At 33.4% G+C, this 21,890-nt stretch overlaps 2 protein-coding genes across 2 annotated transcripts; one reads left to right on the top strand and one right to left on the bottom strand.

Moving 5' to 3' along the window:
- Positions 1–8,552: 8,552 nt before the first annotated feature.
- Positions 8,553–16,767, top strand: LOC123909645 (tRNA pseudouridine(38/39) synthase). The gene is made up of 15 exons (XM_045960517.1): positions 8,553–8,738; positions 9,314–9,373; positions 9,564–9,663; positions 10,114–10,186; positions 10,706–10,751; positions 10,966–11,076; positions 11,492–11,579; positions 12,365–12,461; positions 13,523–13,583; positions 13,714–13,844; positions 14,891–15,008; positions 15,691–15,814; positions 15,916–16,023; positions 16,117–16,191; positions 16,383–16,767. The coding sequence occupies exons 1-15, from the start codon at positions 8,682–8,684 to the stop codon at positions 16,424–16,426; spliced, it is 1,293 nt and encodes a 430-aa protein (XP_045816473.1). The 5' UTR covers positions 8,553–8,681; the 3' UTR covers positions 16,427–16,767.
- Positions 16,768–17,888: 1,121 nt separating this feature from the next.
- Positions 17,889–20,912, bottom strand: LOC123909635 (folate synthesis bifunctional protein, mitochondrial). The gene is made up of 2 exons (XM_045960506.1): positions 20,444–20,912; positions 17,889–19,919 (listed from the first exon to the last, which is right to left on the bottom strand). Exons 1-2 carry the CDS (start codon positions 20,508–20,510, stop codon positions 18,445–18,447), a joined length of 1,542 nt encoding a protein of 513 aa, XP_045816462.1. The 5' UTR covers positions 20,511–20,912; the 3' UTR covers positions 17,889–18,444.
- Between the last annotated feature and the right edge of the window lie 978 nt (positions 20,913–21,890).

Raw genomic sequence — 21,890 nt, forward strand, 5'->3', positions numbered from 1 at the left:
CTCGATGTTTGTCTTATTTTTGGCCATAGACCATAGTGATAAATTTCAGCCTGAAAAGGGAAGGGGTGAAAATTGTTTTGTATGCATTTTTCACAAATAATGACAATAGTAATATGTAACTTTGTGATGCAGAAAGTGACAGAACTGGAAAAATCCAAGAGGAAATCAGAAGAGAAGATAGAGAAAAAGCCAGGTTTCTTTTTCTCAAAATTTTCTTTTAGGATTAGTAGTGACACCTATGATGTGGATGTTATAGGGCCTGTTTGGGAGGGGGGTTTAGGAGGGGAAGAGAAGGGAGGAGGACTTATTTTTCTTTTCTAAATCAACCAAGCTATAAAATGTTTTTAAAAATGAGGGTACAGAACAATGGTAAAAAAAAAGAAGATGAAGGAACATACTAATATATTTTAAAATTGGCATTTACATTGTGATACAAGCTATAAAACATGGTGTATGAGTCATCATAGCAAGAGATATGTAGCTTTAAAAGTTTTGTTGTGTTATTTGAATGTCAAAGTACACATATTAGGTATATACTCGGACTATTTTATCTTGCTTTGTTTTCTGTCTTAACAAATTGCCTCATAAACTGAGTTATCCTGAGTTTGAGTTCAAATTCCTCACCACTAACTATGTATTTCCCCGCCTAGAACTTGACCGTGTGGTTGAAACCAATGAAGTTGATGAAGGACATACCAACAATTCTCTTAAAAGGCATTGTGATAGCCATTCTGAAGATTCGCCACTGTTTAGGACTAAGAAACGAGTGAAAAAGTTTGTTGAAGGTGATATAAGCATGAGTGAAATTGCTAAAACATGTCAGAAAATGGTGGATGTGTTTGAAATGAGCTGTGCAGAGTTGCTTAAACAGACTAAGAAGAATGCTGATGTTGAGAATCTTTGGGCGCAGTTGGAGGATATTGGAGTTAAATACCCTTATTTACCCCAAGTATACATTTACCTTGCTCAACATCCTGATGCATTGAAAGCTTTCAATGGACTTCCAGTTGACGTGCGCCTTAAAGTGCTACCTTCTATTGTACCAAGATATTTATTGAATTGCATCACAAGGAGCAATCGTGAGGAATAGCCATTCTAATTTCATTTGTGGACATCTCTTTACATCCGACCATTCCTTCATGGTAATATATCTGTATATTTATCATTATAATTTGTTGTAGGTATCCTGTTTTTGGTTGAGTATATTTTATTATGTGGTTTTGCAGATTTTCTGGATGTCTTGGAAGAAGGGTATTGTCATATGCTATGGATGTTATTTCCATTTTCGACTTGTTTGATATGGTTGCAGCTTACCATGGAGAATATAAAAGGAATTGATTTGCTAAGACTGATGTTTTTGCTAGTTATAGGAGCTAGTTGTGAGTAAGTTCTAACATTTGTTAGTTGATTTTGAACATGTTCTGAAATTTGGTTTTGAGCAAATGTTGGTTGATTTGTATATTCCAACACATAATGGCTTTTGTACAGTTATACATTTGTGAACATGTTTTGCTATCTCCAATTAACAAGTATTTTGCATTTTTGCTAGTAGAGTGCATAAAATTACCTAAAATAGAAGAAGGTCCAAACATAATGAACTTTCGGTTTGTTAATATTATTTCGAGTGAAATAACAACTTCGTCCTGAATTTACATGTGTCAATCAAATTTGTCTTTGAATAATTCAAAATATCTTAAACGTTCTTGAATTTGTGAAAGTTGCATCAAATCAGTCCCTGAATTTACCTTAAAGTGACGTGTCTTGCTGAGAAGGAGCTTTTACCTAGATAGAAAATGATACATCAACATGCATGGGAGCTAGCTGCTATTGAGTCGACACAGATGTCGGTTCCATTCACGGGCTTGGACTCGACTATATAATGCCTCAAATTATAAGGTTCATGTGATTGTATTGTCTGTTCTAACTTCGTTGAGTATCAGTGGAATATGATGCATCAAACATCAGTTGAATATCAGTGAAACTCTTAGCAGAACTAGAATGATGCCGAAAACTGTGCTGGTCTTCAAACAAGATTACTTGCAGGAGAAGTTACTTGATTGTTCCATTGTGCATAACCATGATTATGGCAGGAGATACTCACTCAATTGTAACAGCATAGTTGATAGCTTATCACATGGATTAGGAACATCAGGAACATGTATATTCATAATTGTTAAGATTGTGACAGTTGACAGTAGTTGTCAAGAAATACTTTTTGACATATAGGAAATGTAGAAATTTTTTATGTGCCATGAAGCACCGATCCTTCAATTATTATTTGTTAAAATTTGAGATACATTTTTTGTTTTATAAATAATAAATAATTTGGAACAGTAATATGGCATTCTTCTTTTATCTTTTTTTTTTTCAAGAACAGTAAATGAAAATAAAAAATAAAGATTGTATTAAGCCATTAAAAAATTACAAATGAGCAAAGGTATATTAAACCCAGTAACCAAATGTATACAATATATACATATCACATTTTTTAGCTAAACCGGACATGCAAATGCATCATAAAAGAATTTGATCATCCCAACTATGTTGGCAACATCAACACTTTTCTATCATTTGCAGCATGCCCAAATGAGAAAAAATACAAAAGTGTGGGGATATAAACTAAACCCACAGAAGAAAATCTATACAACATATACTAGTCAAATAACATGTACTACAAAGCACTAAAAACTACGCCCTTGGGTATTCAGTTCCATCTGCATCAGACTTGACTAGAGAAAGTAGAGAATCCGGAGGCTTGTCAAATTCTTTCATTTCCATACATTTCATGGTATTTGCACCGTACTTTGCCATATAGTCTGCGCACTGGTTACCTTCTCTGTATACGTGTTCAAATGTGACTAACCAATCCCTCGCAAGAAGCTCTTTGATGCAATCAACTACGGGAGCAACATAATCAAATGGTTGAAGTTCTGAGTCTTGCATAAATTTTACTGCTTGTAAACAATCTGATCTGCAATTCACTTTTTTTATTCTTTTTATTTGAACATCATCATCAATATGCCAAGCCACTATTTCTTCTTTTGACGATATATCCCAAACCATCATTTTTTTTGTTGACAATATATCCCAAGCCACTGTTAATCCATTTAAAATGGCTAAAAGTTCTGTCTGGAGGCTCTCGGTATATTCAATGTGTCCGCTAAATCCTTTTATCCAGTTTCCTTGATAATCTCGAATAACACCCCCATAACCTGCTCTATTGAGATTTTTATTTGAGCTTCCATCAACATTTAAGACCACCACGTCCTTCTCTTGTTCGGGATGAAGACGACGCCAAACAACCATCAACTTCTATCAATTAAGCATAAAATAAAACAAATATTAATTAGCATAAAGACAACTAAAATTATTACAGTAATAAACTTACCAAATGAAATGAAAATACACCAATCTACTAAATATTACTATTTTCAAAGTTCATAGTTAATGGCAAGGACATTTAAAATATAATTTATGATAAAGAAAATGGTAGACCCATTAAAGAAAAAGGAAAACAAGAAAATAACACCTAATCATATTTTAGTTTAAATGAAATTAAACACCTTTGTGAAAAAAAAAAAAAAAAAAAGTTCAGCTCATAAAATGAAATTAAAGAATTATTAAATTTAAATGTACTTTTAGTTTCTAGGTTTTTGTTAATTTATTTACAATTTTAGATCCTGCTTTTCAAAATATGAAGATATAGTCCAAATTTTTAAAATTTTCTTCATCTTTAAATTTAAGGTTTATAATAGTATTAAACTAGCTAAGCTAATCTAAGTACAAAGACAAAGAACATTGGTAATTCCAAAATAATTTCGTTTCAACTTACTTTAACATTTTGAAACAAATGCATAGGAGGTGGTGGAACTTCAGGTGGGAACTTTGTATGACTAGAGGAAGCAGCATTCTCAGAATCGAACCTTTTGTTACTAAGCTCCAAAGTGCTACCCCATTTGGCATCTCTGAAAAATACATGTAGAAAATTTAGTAACACAACAAACAAACTATGAATCCCTGATAGAGACATAAATATCAGACACTAACACATGAACAATATTAATGATTTGAACAAATAAAAGTGTTATTAAAAATCGAACACATCTTTGATCTAAAATGTCGGTGCTTCATAACAAACAATTGCAGCTAAGAAGACAAAAGCTAGCGAAAACAAAAATTAAGGTATTTTTACCTGTAACACTCATTTGTGGTGGGATTGTAACTACTCACATCATGATTGTCGTTTCTTGATGATTGTTGTGGTCTAGCGTAGCTAGAGGAACTTGGAAGAATTTGAAATTTTGATGCTTCAATCAGACCGTTGTTTAAAGATGAAGAATGAGATCGCTTCACGCAAACCATCTATGACACAAATAAAATAGCAGTAAACATAAAGTGATTCAGATAAATTATGTACTAATTCACATCATTTTTGTTACATATACAAGTGAGTTTCATGCATGATGACCAATAAATTTCATTCTTCAGATAAATATGAATACTAAGCAAAACAAAGTAATTATGAAATTTTCTTTTTTGGGTATTAACTCTTTTGCTCCCATAGAAGGGGACCTAATACTCCCTCCATTTTTTTTTATAAATGTTCAGTTTTATCATATTTAGCGCTTCTAATTAACTATTCATTTTGTATTTTAAGATATGATTTGTCAATTATATTATTTGTCAATTATTCTTATATTTTTCAATAAATTTTTTTTATATATATTTGAAAAACTAAAGTTTTTCTTTTAAAACAAAGTTTTTTTTTTTAAAAAAAAAAAGAAAGTTTGTTCATTTTTTTACGATAGAAAAGTTTGTTACTTCCTTGTTATATTCAGATTTAAACAGAATTTATTACCAATAATAATGGTTCATTGAAGATTAAAAAAAAAATGAATTTATTGGTGAACTAAGATGATAGTATAATATGAAAATAAGGTGTAAAAATTCACTTTCTTAATTTGGTGTTATCATTCTAACCGAACACTTATTAAAAAAATGGAGTCAGTAATTCAATAGGCATCCACGAGAAAAATAAAATCGGCTAAGCGTGTGTTTGGTTCTGCGGCGGAGAGAATTGATTTTGGCAGAATTGATTCTGTAAAATTGATTCTGGCCAAAATTGATTTTAAGCTGAAGTGGTTTATGTTTGGATATATTCATGAAAAAATGAGTTGAACAAAAAATTTGAGTGTAAAAATCAATTCTAGAATCAGAAGCTACGATTTCTAGCTTCAAGTAGAATCAATTCTGGAGGCAGAATCAATTCTACTTTTGAGAAACCAAACAAGTCAGAATCAATTCTACACGTCCAGAATCAATTTTGGATGCTCCAGAATTGAAACCAAACATACGCTAAGAATTGTTCCTACATAAACTTTAGTAGAACAACTTATAGCTTAGTATTAAAAATACAGTTCTGTAATATAAAACACACTTTCCAACATTATCTCTTAACCACAAATCTCCTTGTCTTATTTTTATGTTCATATGACATTGTCCTCAATTCATAATCAATAGTATAATGTAGGAAGGCATAATAGTTTGAAAACTAGAATTGATTACTAGAAACACTTAAAACAAGTTATGATATAGTATACTTACATCCACAGAGACTGGTGGTTTTGTATCATTAGGAACAGAGACCGGTGGTTTTGTATCTCTATTGTTGTAGTAATTGGAAGCATAGTGATAATGATGGATGGTTGAATAACCTCTCATTTGTTCAATGAAAACCTGAAACATCAAACGAGATACTCAAAACGCAAGATTTATATTCTCCGTAATTTCACTATATATAAAAAAATAAAATAGAAAGATAACATGCTTAAAAATAGGAACAAAATAGGAGAAAATAGATTATAGATAAAAACATAATATAATTTATACATAAAAATAGGAAAAAAAAACAATAATTAATAATAATATAACAAAGTAGTATCAAACTTACTAAATTACCCTAAATATTTCTAATAAAATTTCTAATTTGTGATTAAAAATACCATTATTTGTCATTAAAACATAAAAAATAGAATAAATAAGTTTACAAGAAATAATTAACACAATAATTTCACTTTTATATATATATATTGACGAAAATTCTACTTATATTTTAACAATATTATATAACAAATTTTTAAATATTTAATTTAAAATGGAAATTTTATATATATTATAATAATTACATATGAACAAAAGGTAGACGATTTTTTACATTAATATAGCGACAAACTAAAATATCGAATAAAAATTTGTGGACTCGTTCGAATGCACGGGTCTTTAAATTAGTTGCGTTTAAAAATATATGACGTGTCACATTCATTAAATGATGTAGCAACACATCATTAGATGTACGTGTAAAAAAAACTTTATACCAAATGTGCATACAAATTAAACTCCTTAATAAAACACTATCTAAAAATTGCACAAAAAAAAAAACCTTTTTTCTTTCCAATACAAATGATGAAGAGTGTTCACATGAGGTATTGAGTCTAATTGCTCAACCTCATAATCTAAATCAGTCCAACACATATTCTTCTTTAAAGAATCGGTTAAAGAATCGTTTATCGGGATGGATGGGTGACTTCCTTTCTTTTGGTGGTCGTCTAGTTCTGCTTAAATCCGTTTTGACCTCTCTACATGTCTATGCTCTTTCCTTCTTTAAAGCTCCATCAAGTACTATCTCTTCTATGGTCGTCTAGTTCTGCTTAAATCCGTTTTGACCTTTCTGCATGTATATGCTCTTTCCTTCTTTAAAGCTCCCTCAAGTACTATCTCTTATATTAAATCTATTTTGATTAAACTTTTTTGGGGGGAAGTGAGGACTTTAGGAAAATATTTTGGATTAACTGGAAAATTATATGCTTACGTAAGGAGTATGGGGGTTAGGCAGTTGAGGGAGTTCAACTTAGCCCTGTTAGGTAAGTGGTGCTGGAGGATGCTAGTGGATAGAGAGGGTTTGTGGTTTCGAGTGTTGGCAGGTCGTTATGGGGTTGAGAGAGGTAGATTGTGTGAGGGTGGAGCGCGTGGGTCTACGTGATGGAGGGAGTTGACGCGTATTCGGAATGGAGGAGGTGAGGTAGGGGAAGGTGGTTCAGAGAGCATGTTTCGAGAAAGGTGGGGGATGAGTCCGACACTTTTTTCTAGACTAATCCCTGGGTGGATGGTACCTCTTTGAGGGAGCGGTTTGGGCGGCTATTTGACATAGTAGAAAACAAATCGACTTTTGTGGCTGAGATGTTTATGCAGGGTTGCGAGACTGAAGGGGAGGCATGGGTGTGGCGGCGTCAGTTGAGGGCGTGGGAGGAGGGGATGTTGTGAGAGTATCAGTCTTTACTACTTACCCTCTCTTTGCAGGATCATGTTTCAGATAGGTGGTAGTGGCAGTCTGACTTGGACGATGTTTATACTGTTCGTGGTGCATATCAGCTTTTGACGACACATGATGCAGTTATTTTGGATACTGCGTCAGGCCTTATTTGGCACCGATAGGTTCTTTTGAAGGTCTCCATATGTGTCTGGCGACTCTTGCAGGACATGTTACCTACCAAAGCAAACCTAGTTTCTCGAGGGATTTTATCTGCGGCGGCCCATCATTGTGTTTCTGGTTGCGGAGAGGTTGAGTCGGCTCAGCACGTGTTCCTTTCTTGCAGCACTTTCGGTGCCCTTTGGTCGCTTGTCAGCTCCTGGATTGACTCTTCTTTGATGACTGCTCAGTCTCCTTCAGATCATTTTGTTCAGTTTATGGATTCAGCAAGTAGTCTTCGAGCACGACGTTCTTTCATGCAACTGATATGGCTTGCTGTTGGGTGGTTTTGTGGACCGAAAGAAACCACAAATTGTTTAGAGGCTCAACAAACTCAGTGCATCACATGTTGGACAAGATCAAGACTTTTTCCTACAAGTGGTTGAAAGCGACGAGTATTACTTTAGCTTTGAACTGCCATAAGTGGTGGTCTAGTCTTATGCTTTGTTTGAGCTTTGTATAGTTTCTTTTGGTTCATATATCTTGACTCTTTGTAATTTTACTTAGTCTTTCTTAGCACGTCTTGTACTGTGAAGATGATTTATTTATATATATATATATATATATATATATATATATATATATATATATATATATATATATAATATATCATTTTGACTTGTTAAAAAAAAATAACTCAACCTTTTCGATCGATGTGAGATCTTAACTCACATATATCTCGATACCATCCAACTAAATGAATTCCTTTATTGAATTTATCATTTCAAATAAATCTTTTGATCATAAGGTCAATTTTAGAACAAATAGCGAAAAGAAATCAATTTATTTTCATATAATAATAATAAAAACAAAATTCTCTCTCTCTTTTTTTTTTATTTTTTATTTACCAAAATCCTCTTTTTTAACATGGGAAACCAAGATTCTTTCTACTATTTTTAATTTAAAAAATGAATCTGGTGTGTTGCAATCAATTTTCTTCGTCAGAAAAATAAAAGTATTCAATAATAATAATAATAATAAAAAAATTAATTTTGGATTGGAATTTATTTGGGTTTGAAAACACCAATGAGCCTTGCGAAGAAAAAACCTTTCCCCAATGACACCGAGTTGGAGAAGCTTCATTTCACATCATTGTTTTGTTTCAATTTCTAAACATTGGTGATAAAAGCTTAACCAAACTCGCCACTCTACGAACATGGCGGCGCAACTGAGCGATGTTGACTACGTCACCAGCTTACAATCCAGGATCAAGGTACAGTATTTTCTTTCATCCAATTTTCTCATGCTAAGCTTTATACGTGCTTTGAATTTTGAATATTGAATATAAATATATTGAACTTCATTCAAAACCCTCATATTCAGCTCAAATATTGCATTCATTTTATTATACATCATAGCATAGCAATATAGGGATTCAAAAATATTATGCATTATCTTGCATTACATACCTCCGTGAATATGCCTGCAATTAATGTATTATTATTATTATTGTTAGTTGTATCTTTATGTCTGTAATTTCATTATTTGCTCAAGGTTCTACTGTTATTGTTTGTGTGTGCGCGCTATGAAACACAGACACTCTGACACGTGACACTGATAATAATTTGATAAAATGACAATTCATTGAATTCAATGTAATCACATATGTTAGTGTCGTGTCGGTGTCGGACACTGATGCATGTCCGTGTACGACACCAGAACACACTTAATCTGAGGAGTGTCCGGGCTTCATAGTTGTGTGTGTGCGGGTGTTTTATTTTATTTAACAATTACATAAATTAATGATGAATGATTTTACCCACTGATTTATGTGATTCATACTGCCAGGAATTAGAAGCTGAGAATGCAAATCTTTTATCTCGACTTGCTCATTGTCATTGCTCTCAGGTTAGCCACGCGATTGTTTCATTGTTCTTTAGTTTGTTTTGCTCTATGTTTGTTTTATCTTCTTCGTCATGGAGCATAGTGATAGTTTTCACCAAGGAATAACTAAGAAAAGTAAAGAAAAGGGAAGGGATGAAAAAGGGCTTTATCTGCATTTTTTGGCACAATAAATATATGTAAATCTTTGATGCAGGTTGATAAAAAATTATACAGTCCCAATGGTAAAGCCACGGAAGCGACAGAACAGAAAAAATCCAACATGAAACCAGAAGAAAATATAAAGAAAAAGCCAGGTTTATTTTTCTCAAAATTTTCTTTAGGGGATGTAGATGTTAAGAGAAAATACTGTTTTTATTTTTAACACACCAGGCCATGAGAACTCTCTCTCTCTCTCTCTCTCTCTCTCTCTCTCTCTCTCTAAAAGTCATATAAGCTTTCTGTTCTTCGGTGGAAAGTTCATGTTGTCTTTGATGGATTTCTGTCTTTATTTCAGTGATTTTTTTTTATATGTATGCTTACCTTGTTTATGTTTTTCAGCTACATTGGTGTTTTTTGTTTATTATGTGCCATCTGTTCTGTGTACATGGATCTCCCATTTTGTTCCTTCTTATGAAATTCAAAAGATGAGGGAACAATTGTAAAAAACATGATGAGGGAACATAATTTATTTTTAATCTCATGAGATATATTAGTTTAGCAGAACAAATTGTCGTATTTAAATTAGCTTTTACATTGTGATACAGGCTATAACACAAAGTTTATGAGTCATCATAACAAGAGATATGTAGCTTTAAAAGTTATGTACTTTGGAAAAAGGTATATACTGTCACTATTTTATCTTGCTTTGTTTTCTGTCTCAACCAATTGCCTCATAAGACTGAGTTGTCCTGAGTTTGAGTTTATGTTTCTCACCCCAGACTATGTATTTCCTCACCTATTGATAAAAGGCTTTTATCATTGCATTTTGTCTTAAATATCAACTGAGGTGCTATCTATACTAAAATTGGATATTTCATATAAATTATCTTGTTTGATACACACACAAAATATGATACAACTGTGATATTTCGAGATCATATTACAATCTATCAATCTTAGGTTATGTTTTAACAAGTATTCATATAAGTTCAAAGCTTGCATTGGAGGTTACATTTGATAGATCCTTCTTAATCTCAAATTCCCATGATAATTTAATTTATTTTTTAATATTGAGTTAAAAGTTGTGTTTTTTTAACCTTCATATCATTTTCCTGTTTGGTTCTTTATTCTTTTGGTATTTATTGAATTATCTCTTTATGAATTCTATGCGATCTTCTGACTACCTGTTAAATACAGGTTCTATGGTTTTTCTGCAGAGGCACAAATGGAACCAAGTGTCGAGGTTTGCTTTTTTCCAAAGTCGCACAAGCTGATAATTCTCAAAGTTTGCATATATTGGTCATGTCATGAGTACCACTAAGCATATAATTTTCCATAATTGTAGAATTTTTTTTGTCTTTGCTGAACGAAGTAGTCTGGTTGTCAACTGAAAAGTTATTGTAAACATTTTATGTGGATGCCTCAGTTTTATTTATCATGCATTATTTTTCTCGCAGTCTGAAATTTTTAAAGCTCTTGAGAGAACAAGGCTATTGGTTGGTGATAAGAAGGAGTCGCAATATTCGAGATGTGGTAGAACAGACAAAGGGGTATCCTCTGTTGGAAATGTAAGCTAGCAATGACTGATACGTAGCATGATTATAAACGCTGATATTACAAATTGAGCCACACCATTTTAGTGTTCAGTTACTCCCGTTAACATTATTGCACTGCTGAAGTCACATGGCAAATGGCAAGGCAGGATGAGGTACTTCTGTAGAGTGCCTCAATTTAACATGTTTGGCTTACAGTTGAAAAACTACGAGCATCATAGACGGGGGGAGGGGGGGTGGGCTGGGCTATCCTTGTATTCTTTTCCTGTCTAGATTATCCTTTCATCTAAAAAAAACAATGAATCCCGAAAGACAGTGATAATTTAGCATCAAATTTCTAATCATGACTACAACACTTTTACTGTTGATTTGCAGAGCATCATATGATTTGTTATTTAGTTGCTTCTTATGATGAAAACATTTTGAGCAGGTGATAGCTCTTTTTCTAAGATCAAAGCTCAAAACATCTGGAGTAAATAATGGAAGTTCTGGAGAAGTTGTTTCAGAAGAGCAACTTGGTTAGCAAACAATCTTTTTTTTAAAAATATGAAATTTAAGCTTTTGATTTGTTGCTTCTGATTTTCATTGTGTGTATTTTCTTAATCTTGTTAGATTTTATTGTTTGGCAATATCCTGGTTTTTTCTTGTTCTATACTGGCTGGTATTGATTTCCATGTTTGCACACTTATGCATTAAATCAATGAAATGAGTTATGGTTGTGAATTAGACATGTGCTGGTGAATATGATCTGATTATTAAATTATTCGTTTCATAATTTTCTCCTCACAATTTACATAATCCAAGTCATATTTGTATTACTCTAAAAACACTATGCTTGAGGTATACTTTAACGTTTATGTTTTGAGGCTCTAAATATGGTTTCATAGCGATAAATTTTCATCCTTTTTGGGTTAGCGATTTTTCCCTTCATTTATAAGGTACATCAAAATATTCAGTTGTGTAATACTACTATAAAGATATCAACTATCTCTTGTAGATATCAAAAGGATTACTTGCTAGGTAGATTGATTTCCATAGGTTTGGGGCATAATCAGGTTATAGGGATTGATTTCTCTGATTCATGCCCATTGAGCTATATACCGATGAAGCTAAAATGATGGCGGCATGGTTTTAGAAAATTATAAATGTAAATGCAAATTTGTAATGTTTTTTGGCAATTTTATAATCATAAATGCTAACCTTGTGATTGTTCACTATGTCCTTAATATAACATTTAAATCTGTGCGGAAAGTCATGCATATTTTATTCTTACTTTTCTTAAATCCTACAATTTTTTGCGTAGATGGGGAACTTGATTATGTGAGGGTTATAAATCGAGAACTTCCAGATGACATTCGAGTTCTGGGCTGGTGTCCTATTCCTGTTGATTTCCATGCAAGGTTTGTATACATTCTTTAAAACTTGACTTTCTAATATGTTAATCAAATTATATAGAGAAGAGTGACAATAATGGGCAACACTAGACAGGGGATCTTGACAAGGTTATGTAACAAAATACTTTTGGCTGCAATTGGTCACTAAACAACCTGTCCAGATTATATATATATATGCTCAAATACATAAATACCTATATACGCTGACTGATCTGGTTTTGCAAGAGGGACCACAATATTATGTGTCTTCTTACAATTAGAGTAGCCAACATTTGCTTGAGGTATTGCAATTTGTGTTGAATGTATAAACAGCTAAACAAGTATAAACTGAAGGTCCTTCTATTGATTGGTAGAGAGAGAGAGAGAGAGAGAGAGAGAGAGAGATTTAATGGCAAATATTTCAAGCTCTAACATAAAGTAAAGAGGTGAAGTATAAAATAGTGTTTTTATTTTATGAAATTCTCTATCTAAAGAATAAGTACCGCCAATTCAATAGGTGATTGATTAAATTCATATTCTACAAAGAAGTCATTGAAGGTGCGAGTGTGCCAATTTTAGTATCTACTGTCAACAGATAGTAACTCATAGCTTATCAAAAAAAAAAAAACAGATAGTAACTCATATACGTGTAAGGTTTCAATTTTCAAGCCTGTTGAAAAGGTAATTTTTTTGAAAACTTAAATTGATGTTCAAAGCTCTCCAGATAAAAAAAATAGGAAGCTCAGCAAATTCTAGTTTTGCCTTTGATGGACGTTTTATGATACAGAGAAGAAATATTAAAGACTAGAATCAATAATGTTAGTAGATACTGTAATAATTTCAATTGTTACAACAGCTTTGATATGGTAAGCTAAACAATACTTTTCCAGGTTAAGGGTCCATGGTTAATTGAATGCTGAGGTAGGGTTGTGATTCAAGCCGAATTGTTGTCCTTGCTGACACTAACCTTCACATCACAAAGATCTTGCAATAAATTTCATTAATTTTTGTAATTAATGAAATGAAGTATTTATAGCTTAAATTATTCTATTTTGCTATCATGTTTCTCATTTGTGTTACTAATACAGGTTCAGCTGTTTAGGCAGGGAGTATCGATATTTTTTTTGGAAAGAAAATTTGAATATCAGGGTATGCAAACCATTTTCTATTACAGTTTATATAAATTCTTGAATCTTTCTTTGTCTCTCTTCTCTATTTCCAATCATGTGAAAAATTCTTGAACCTTGTAATCACTTTTTATTGGTTGATGTCCCATTAGGCTATGGAGAGTGCTGGAACAAAACTTGTGGGAGAACACGACTTTAGAAATTTCTGTAAAATGGATGCAGCAAATGTGCACACCTATGTGCGGCGTATCACAGTGTTTGAGATTTATGCAACAGATGTGAGGTTAAGATTGGTAGACAATTTTTCTTACCCCTATATGTCTGTTTCGCTGAGTCCATGGTTGATGGCAAAATTATGTTGGAAACTGACGTGGATTGAAATTGGACTGCAGTAGCTTATCATAATGTTTTATATAACATGTACTTTCTGAGGTTATGATTGATTGAAAATTTTCCAACACTTTTTTCGTGTTTGCACGTGCTTCTGTATGTGCCCTGGGAATGATACTTCATAATTATGTGTTTTACAATGCTCTGTTGGCCCAAACCCAAGTTCCATTGTTCATAGCTAATAAAATTGGTGGTCTTTCTTTGCTGCATGAATATTATTTGGATGATCTTTTCCATTGCTTCTGGGCCAGCAATACCCACCCACCAGAAAAAAGTAAACAGAAACAAAAAAAAAATTGCGTGGAAGAGACAAATCAAATGAGTCAATGACAGTATAAAGGGGGAAAATATACACAAGATTTCTTTTGACAAAACAGCTAAAAAAATAAGGTTATTAAGTTTGAATGAAAAATAATAGGTTTGGATGAATCTCATGATGTATGTGTACTTCATATGTTTCAGGTAATAGCTGCATGCTTAACATTTTTTTTTTAAAAACTCGGTATCCAATCTAAAGACGACTAATCCAAGAGACATCAATCTTACCGTCCCATTTAAAGCCAAAGTTTTGCTTTGTATGGACTAACCCAATACAGGAAGTGGCACCAGGAGGATTCGAACTTGAGACCTTGAGAGGAGCACACTCCAAGGTCTCAGTCTCTCAGACCTTCACCGCTAGGCCAACCCATGTGGGTTGCATGCTTAACAGTTGAATTTTCAATCTAAGATGCGTGTTGAAATGAAACTATCGTAGTTTCCCCTTTTGTATTCCAAAGAGGGAAAATCTCACTACTTGTTTGAAATACAGAATTTTGAGTTGTTGTGGAATCCATTGTTAAAAAAATTGCATAATTGAATCTGCTCGACAAAAAAGTAAATAAATAAATTTACTATTCTCTAGCTTTTGGGCATCTGAACAGGTTATCCATTTTCCTGCAGGTATGATGATAATCAACTTTGGGTGATTAAATTCAGAGGTCGAGCTTTTCTATGGCATCAGGTTCGCTGCATGGTTGCTGTTCTGTTCTTGATTGGCAAAGGTCTTGAATCTCCAGATGTGCGTACCTAACACCCTCATATAATTATTTAGAAATTTTTTTAATCTGTTGTGTTGCCTTTCATTCTTTCATGGTAAGAGTGTGCCACAGATACAGTCTTCTGAACTGTGAAGACTCGATGCATTGTCTGGCACGTTTGGCAAGTTTATTTCCCAAAGCCATTTTTATTAAAGAAACTGATGTTAAGATTATTTAAGTTAATAATAGGTGTTTTGTTGGCCTAATAGAGGTAACCCTCACTGAATGTCCGTGTTCCCTGTTTGCTACAACATGCTAATTTTTGTTACTGTTGTCGAATATAATTACTTATTATCATCTTGAATCCTAATGTCGGAATTGAAGTTTTGTTACTCCTCTTAAGTTGCTGCAATCAGATGTTAAACACTACATCATATGCACAAACAACCATAGGAAGAGTTCTTTTTTCTGTTGAAAGTATTTCCAACTTGCATTCATATTTCTGTGTTTTAGCAAATTCCACACTTTCAAAGGGACAGACTTTTTTAAATGTTAAAGGATTGTATTGCCTTCTTGCCTATGAGGGTGTTGCACAGTCTCTTATTTTTTTATATTTTATTTTCTATTTCATATTAGCATCATGCTCAATCCGAGGTCAATTCATCTCTATATTGATTTGTTATTCTGTAGAATGAGTTAATAAATTTTATGCTTCAATTTTAGGTGATTGACATGCTACTGGACACCAACAAGATTCCCAGGAAACCACAGTACATTATGGCTTCAGAAGTTCCTTTGGTTCTTCAGTCCTGTGACTTTGAAAATATCAAGTTTATGTGTTCAACAGGTATTTCTGAAGTTCAAGTTATGGTTCTTTCCTTGCTTATTGCGGCTTTCTAAGTACAAAAGTTTGATAACTTGAATTTATTTATGTGATTGCATATCTAGATTCGGGAAAAACACTACATGCACACTTGGTTAATGAATGCCAAAGCTACCAGCTTCAAGCTGCAATCTTTCAAGAAGCTATTCTTAATTGTGTCCCTCAATTACACGGTGCTGCAAACATGTTTGGCTGAATTAATTTCCAGTAACATTGTTTACTTTAGTTTAGACTGATTTAATGTACTGATAACAATTCCTTTCCAGATCAATGCTTGACACCAGTTCGAGGATCTAAGAAGAAAACCTCCTATATCCCTCTCATGTCGCGACCAACTGAGCGTGAGTTCCGACACCTGAAATATTTTAAAACCTGTTTACAAGCACTCTAATGCATGTTATACATGTAATGTCAATGCTTTGTTTTCTTCTAAAACTCTACACGAAATTATTTTCAACTGATATACTTCCTGGTCTCAGTATCCCTCATTATTTTACTGATGGACTTCTTATCCTTGTTAAATTGAATCCAGCATCTTATGAAGAACGGCGCGCCAAACTCAGCTCATGTACATGATGATTTCATTGGCCATCTCCATTTTTTAGACCTTCTATAGAGGTTGTATTATTAAATGGTAACATTTTTTATTTTATTTGTATTTGGGGTTTGGTTTTTGATGAGGTATTCAAGCCCAGGAGATTACAATTGCGAGCAGTGATCATGGTATAATAGTCTTGGTGATAGAATGAATGCATATGAATGCATATAGCAAGACCATTGCAATGCAGATGAAGATGAGAGCTCAAGTATCTGGTTGTAGTTGTAACAGTTAGAAATTTCCCTCTGTATGCTAGATCAAATTATTATTATTATTTTTGCTTAAACTAATGAAAGGTTTTTTGGGTCTACAAAAGCAATTTTTCATGTTTCAGTATCAAATATTATAATGAGTAAATATTAATGAATTTAGTCCCTTAAAGATATTACTTGTTTCTAGGCTACTTGAAAAAAAAAAAAATTACTTTACTTTTGAAAATTTTGGTTTATATGAATTGATCCTTAAATATATTAGTTTACTATCATGTTTATCTTTAATTGCCAGTTTGCTGATAAACTCGTTTTTAAAAATATGATTTCAGAAATTATCATAATTAACAACAATAGTAACAACTTTGGAAAACCACTATGTGTTTTTATTAAAATGAGGACAACCTATTATTTTTGCCTCTGCAAATGTAACATGTTGTCGCATTAATTTATGATTCAGACAAAAACACAATTTAATCTTTCACTCTTCATTTTATTAGTCCCCCTGTTACCACATTGCATGACATGGCCAATGAAAGTTACCACATTGCATGCAAATGGAAAGAAAAAAATAATTATTCTTCATCATCATTTTAAAAACAATGTCAGCTTTCTTTTCCTATTGGCACTTAAGTAAAAAAGTTATCATGTAATTTTGGTCATTTTCATTGTGCGATTATGACTAAGTCAACACTTTTATTAACATTAAGATTAAAGTGATTAATGAAGTAGAATTAAATTGTATTTTTATTTGAATCAGAGATTAATATAAGTGTGACTTTTAGAGATCAAAATAATAATTTACCTAGTGAAATAGTGAACTGTATATAATTGCAAGTTTCTAAAAGATAATTTTAATCTTTTTTGTTCAAATTTTATGGGATCAACTCTTTTAAAAACAGACAAAAGTAATTACCCAAAACTTTGCTTGTCCATGCCTCCAACATGAGGTGTGCCTTTAAACCAACTCCTTCTAACCTAGCAATCAGCATGTGGGAAAAAGTAGAATCACCTAAACAACTCAAACATTCTTATCTGTAATGGTGGAATAATTATGGTCCTATCCTATGCTTGTTTTCAAATGTTTGGATAGGCATGGTTACGTAACTATTCATGATCCATGCCAAAAATATAATCAATTAGTATGAAGAATAATTGGTTAGCGGAACCCACCTCCACCCAAAAGTTCAAATTTGGTATTAAATTAACGATAATCACAGTAATATCTCTATTTATTTTTTGTTGAATTATAATTATATATATCTTTCAAAGAGGACACTGAGAAAAACAACGATATTAAGAATACTTCAAGAAAATGCTCTATTAAGAGCACTACTGTTACATGTGACACGTACTCTAACATAAAAACTCGTTATTATATTTTCGAACCATAACAAAACGTACTTTAGAGATGCTTTAAGCGAGTATTTGGATAAGTGGTGGAAGGCTATGAAATCACGGCAAAAGAAAAGACTTCATATATCTGCATAACACGAATCAGTTCTTGCTAAAAATAACGATCCAGCAAGATCAAAGAAGCAAAAATCAAATCCCAAATGGTTGTGCTGCTGGAAAGTTGTTGCATCTAAGTTACATTTCAAGGAGGCAATAGGAGGTGGACTCCATGATGGCATGATTAGTTGCTTCTGCTGAATGGAGTCAAAACCTGTTCTCATATCAAGATTGCATCCGCCATGAATGCAATAGGCTAGTTTCTTGATGAATTATTTTCGCCATCGTTGCATGAAGCCAAATACCGAAACCGTCATAGCAAGACAAATTCACTGTCAAAATTTTATGCGAGAACTTCTCTGTTTTTGAATTGCATTGCAAAGCTTCACGGCATCTATATTATCTTTGACATTATGCACTCGAACAATATTTGCTCCACACAACACACCAGCTGTGACAGAAGCAATGGTAGCAGGATCCCTCTCAACTGCAGAAGGGCGAGAGCAAATATCACCTAAAAATCTTTTTCTTGAAGGTCCAATTAGTATAGGAGCATGGGAGATGGCCAAACTTCTTTTTGAAATCTCTGCTCTGATATCAGGTATTCCTGTGAGGACCTCTAAATTGTCTTCAGTTTTCTTTGAGAATCCAAGTCCAGGGTCCATAATAATCCTCCATGCTGGGATTCCCGACATTTCGGCCTCTTTAACACGTGAGTATAATTCTGAGGATATATCCTTGCACACATTATCATATTTCAGGTTTTCACTATTCTGCATTGTACACGGATCACCCCTCATATGCATTGCAACATAAGGAACATCAAGATCTGCCACGACCTTAAACATATTTGTATCTAACTTTCCAGCAGATACATCATTTATAAGATGAGCTCCTCTGCGCACTGCTTCTAATGCAACTTCTGAGTAGAAAGTATCCACCGATATGACTTTTCCTTCTACCTCAGGTATCAACATTACAGCTTCCAGGACAGGGATTAATCTACCTAATTCTTCTTCGACCGAGATCCTGGATGCCATTGGCCGAGTAGACTGAGCACCGATATCAATTATGTCAGCACCCTCAGATATCATTAACCGAGCCTGTGAAACAGCAGACTCCACAGACTGGAAATTCCCCCCATCACTAAAACTATCTGGAGTCAAATTAAGGATCCCCATGACCAATGTTCTTCGCGACCAATCAAGCAAGCCATTTGCAACAGGCATTACCCTACACATACCTTCCTCTCCAATAAGGGACTCACCACCTAATTTTTCCCATAATGAAGCTAGTCCACCAGAATGGCCTGAAAATGAATGCCAGCTAGCAACTGTATCATTGTCAATAGATGTTCCCAGTAAATCCATCAAAGGGGCCATAACAAACGGCCTTTCCCAAATTCTTTCATGTGGTACTGTGAGAATATCTGATCTGACTCTAAATTTACCGTAGAATAAAATGTCTAAGTCAATTGGCCTTGGACCATACCTTATGCCGTCAGTACGGCCCAAGTCCTTCTCGATTCCTTTGAGTACAGACAATAATGCATGTGGCCCTAGTTTAGTAACAGCTCTTACAGCAGAGTTGAGGAAGCGAGGTTGGTCAGTAACATACGCTGGTGCTGTCTCATACAGACTCGCATGTCTTGTGATATGTATGCCTGACTTCCTCATCAATGTCAACGCTTCCTTGAAGTTATGTAGTCTATCACCTACGTTACTTCCCAAAGCAATCACTACTTCCTCATCTTGAGTGTGAAGTTCAACAGAGGAGTTTGGAGCTGTGTGAATAGAGGAAAAACCCAGCACTGCAATAAATAAAAAATGATGTTTGTAATACACTTTGATTGAGTATATGTCAAAACTGATTTACTCGAATAAACTTTCTTCTAGATTGATTATATCCTTTCACTAGGAAACCTTGGAAGAACAAAAATCAGGTTTATGTACTGTTTGTGGCTTAGAAAGCTAAAATAATTTATTTCTAAATCATATAAATATATAAGACATTGTAGGAAAACCAAGAAAACAAAGGCATTTTCTCCCCATATCAGTATATTACAATGTTTGGGTTTAAGAACCTTATCTATAAGACACAATGTTTGAGTTATTATCTATAAGATAATATATTACTCTGATTTTAATACCTAATTACATCAACTTAATGTTCCCGCTAAACCTAAATACGTTGAGCAAGCCCTGCCACTGATACAGACATAATAAAACTGTCTACTATCAACACAGCCAAAGGCCCACAAAATTCAGTTCAGTGTTACTATCTTTCCTATATTATATCATAGCAGCTTCCATAAGTTCATTCAGTGTACATTACCTTTGAGGTAGTTTCTGGCAGCATAGAGCCTATTCCTGCGTGCCCCCAGATACTTAAGTATACTCATCTGCGAACGGCTTTCGAAAGTGTATACTGAGCCAATATGCTAACCCTCTTCAGCTGATGCACTGATATCATGCAATGCCACACCCATTAGTCGCAACGGTAATAATCAGAAAGAATTCACATTTCACCAAAAAATCAAACTTCTATAGGAATTTCATGCAATAGCAATTAGAAACAATAACTCATTATTCCAATTTAGTGAATCTGTAATTGCATACAATAAAATAATGGTCAACAAAATTGCATAAGAAAAGCATGGCTTAGTTATAATATGATGTAACACCAACAAGGAAAAAAAAAAGTGAAACACTGATATAAAAGTCTCTGAGGCATATTATCAAACACGTGGCATACTAAGAAGTACAAAGTGATAGCCATACTCGTATACAATAACATACCAATTTGATGATTAATTAATTGATGAGAATCGCGTAGCGGTTGGAACAAAACAAGAGTTGTGATGATAGAGGTGGTGGAAAGACGCCACAATCGGGATGGAAAAACCCGATTGATAAGTCGTGAGGACGCCACAACCGGCTATGGAGACTCCGGTTGATAAGTCAAAGATTAGCGTGACAGCAAGCCGATAAGCTAAAAATGAGGTTCATAGAACCAAAGAGAATAAATCTCATATTTTTACTCAATCCAAAATCTTTTTTTAGCAAGAGTTACATGCCTCCTATATATAGGAATGACTTATGACGATGTAATAAGCAAAAAGTAACTCCTAAGAAAATAAAAGGATTTCAGCCACTAACTATCATGATAGTGAGCCTGAATTATTACAAGGAAAATGGAAAATAAAGAAGAGATGGTGGTGCTCTTTGATTGCTTAGTGCACCACTTTCATATACTTAGTGGATGAGCTCTTTATTTTCCACTATCACATGCTTGGATGATAATCTTCAACTTCGATTTTTTTTTATTCCATGACCAAAATAATTCTTCTGGGATAGAATTTTAGTATCACATAATTAATGCCTCAAGTTGATTATGTTCAGATTTTAACAGTATAAATTAAATGAGTTTAGACATAAAAATAAAGCTGTCCCTTTCAATCAATCTTGAGAACTAAACTGAGCAAAGATGAAATTTTGCAATATAGATCTTGAGACCAAACTATTATTATTAACTTAGTCATAATAGATAAATCATTATGCAAAAAAAAAAAAAAACCTTTGTGAAATGAACAATGCAATCACCCATCTACGTGCAATGAAACTTTTATTGTTAATTATCCTAACCGTAACAATAATATATATAAATATTTCACCTCTATTCATAATTTTCATGTCATTCTTAAAAAATTTATCCTCATTTTTAAAATGACTAAATATTTTCTTTTATTTATCGCTCTACTCACGAAAAATTCATAATATCA

The sequence above is a fragment of the Trifolium pratense genome, linkage group LG1, assembly GCF_020283565.1.
Source record: "Trifolium pratense cultivar HEN17-A07 linkage group LG1, ARS_RC_1.1, whole genome shotgun sequence".
NCBI classification, from domain to species: Eukaryota; Viridiplantae; Streptophyta; class Magnoliopsida; order Fabales; family Fabaceae; genus Trifolium; species Trifolium pratense.

Bases quoted from the DNA above. Each gene is read 5' to 3' on its own strand.
- LOC123909645 (XM_045960517.1), top strand. From the start codon at position 8,682: ATGGCGGCGCAACTGAGCGATGTTGACTACGTCACCAGCTTACAATCC. The intron at 13,584-13,713 runs GTATGCAAACCA...ATGTCCCATTAG, and splicing joins AAGAAAATTTGAATATCAGG to GCTATGGAGAGTGCTGGAAC. The intron at 15,815-15,915 runs GTATTTCTGAAG...TTGCATATCTAG, and splicing joins CAAGTTTATGTGTTCAACAG to ATTCGGGAAAAACACTACAT.
- LOC123909635 (XM_045960506.1), bottom strand. From the start codon at position 20,510: ATGAGTATACTTAAGTATCTGGGGGCACGCAGGAATAGGCTCTATGCT. The intron at 19,920-20,443 runs GTAATGTACACT...TATTTATTGCAG, and splicing joins TGCCAGAAACTACCTCAAAG to TGCTGGGTTTTTCCTCTATT.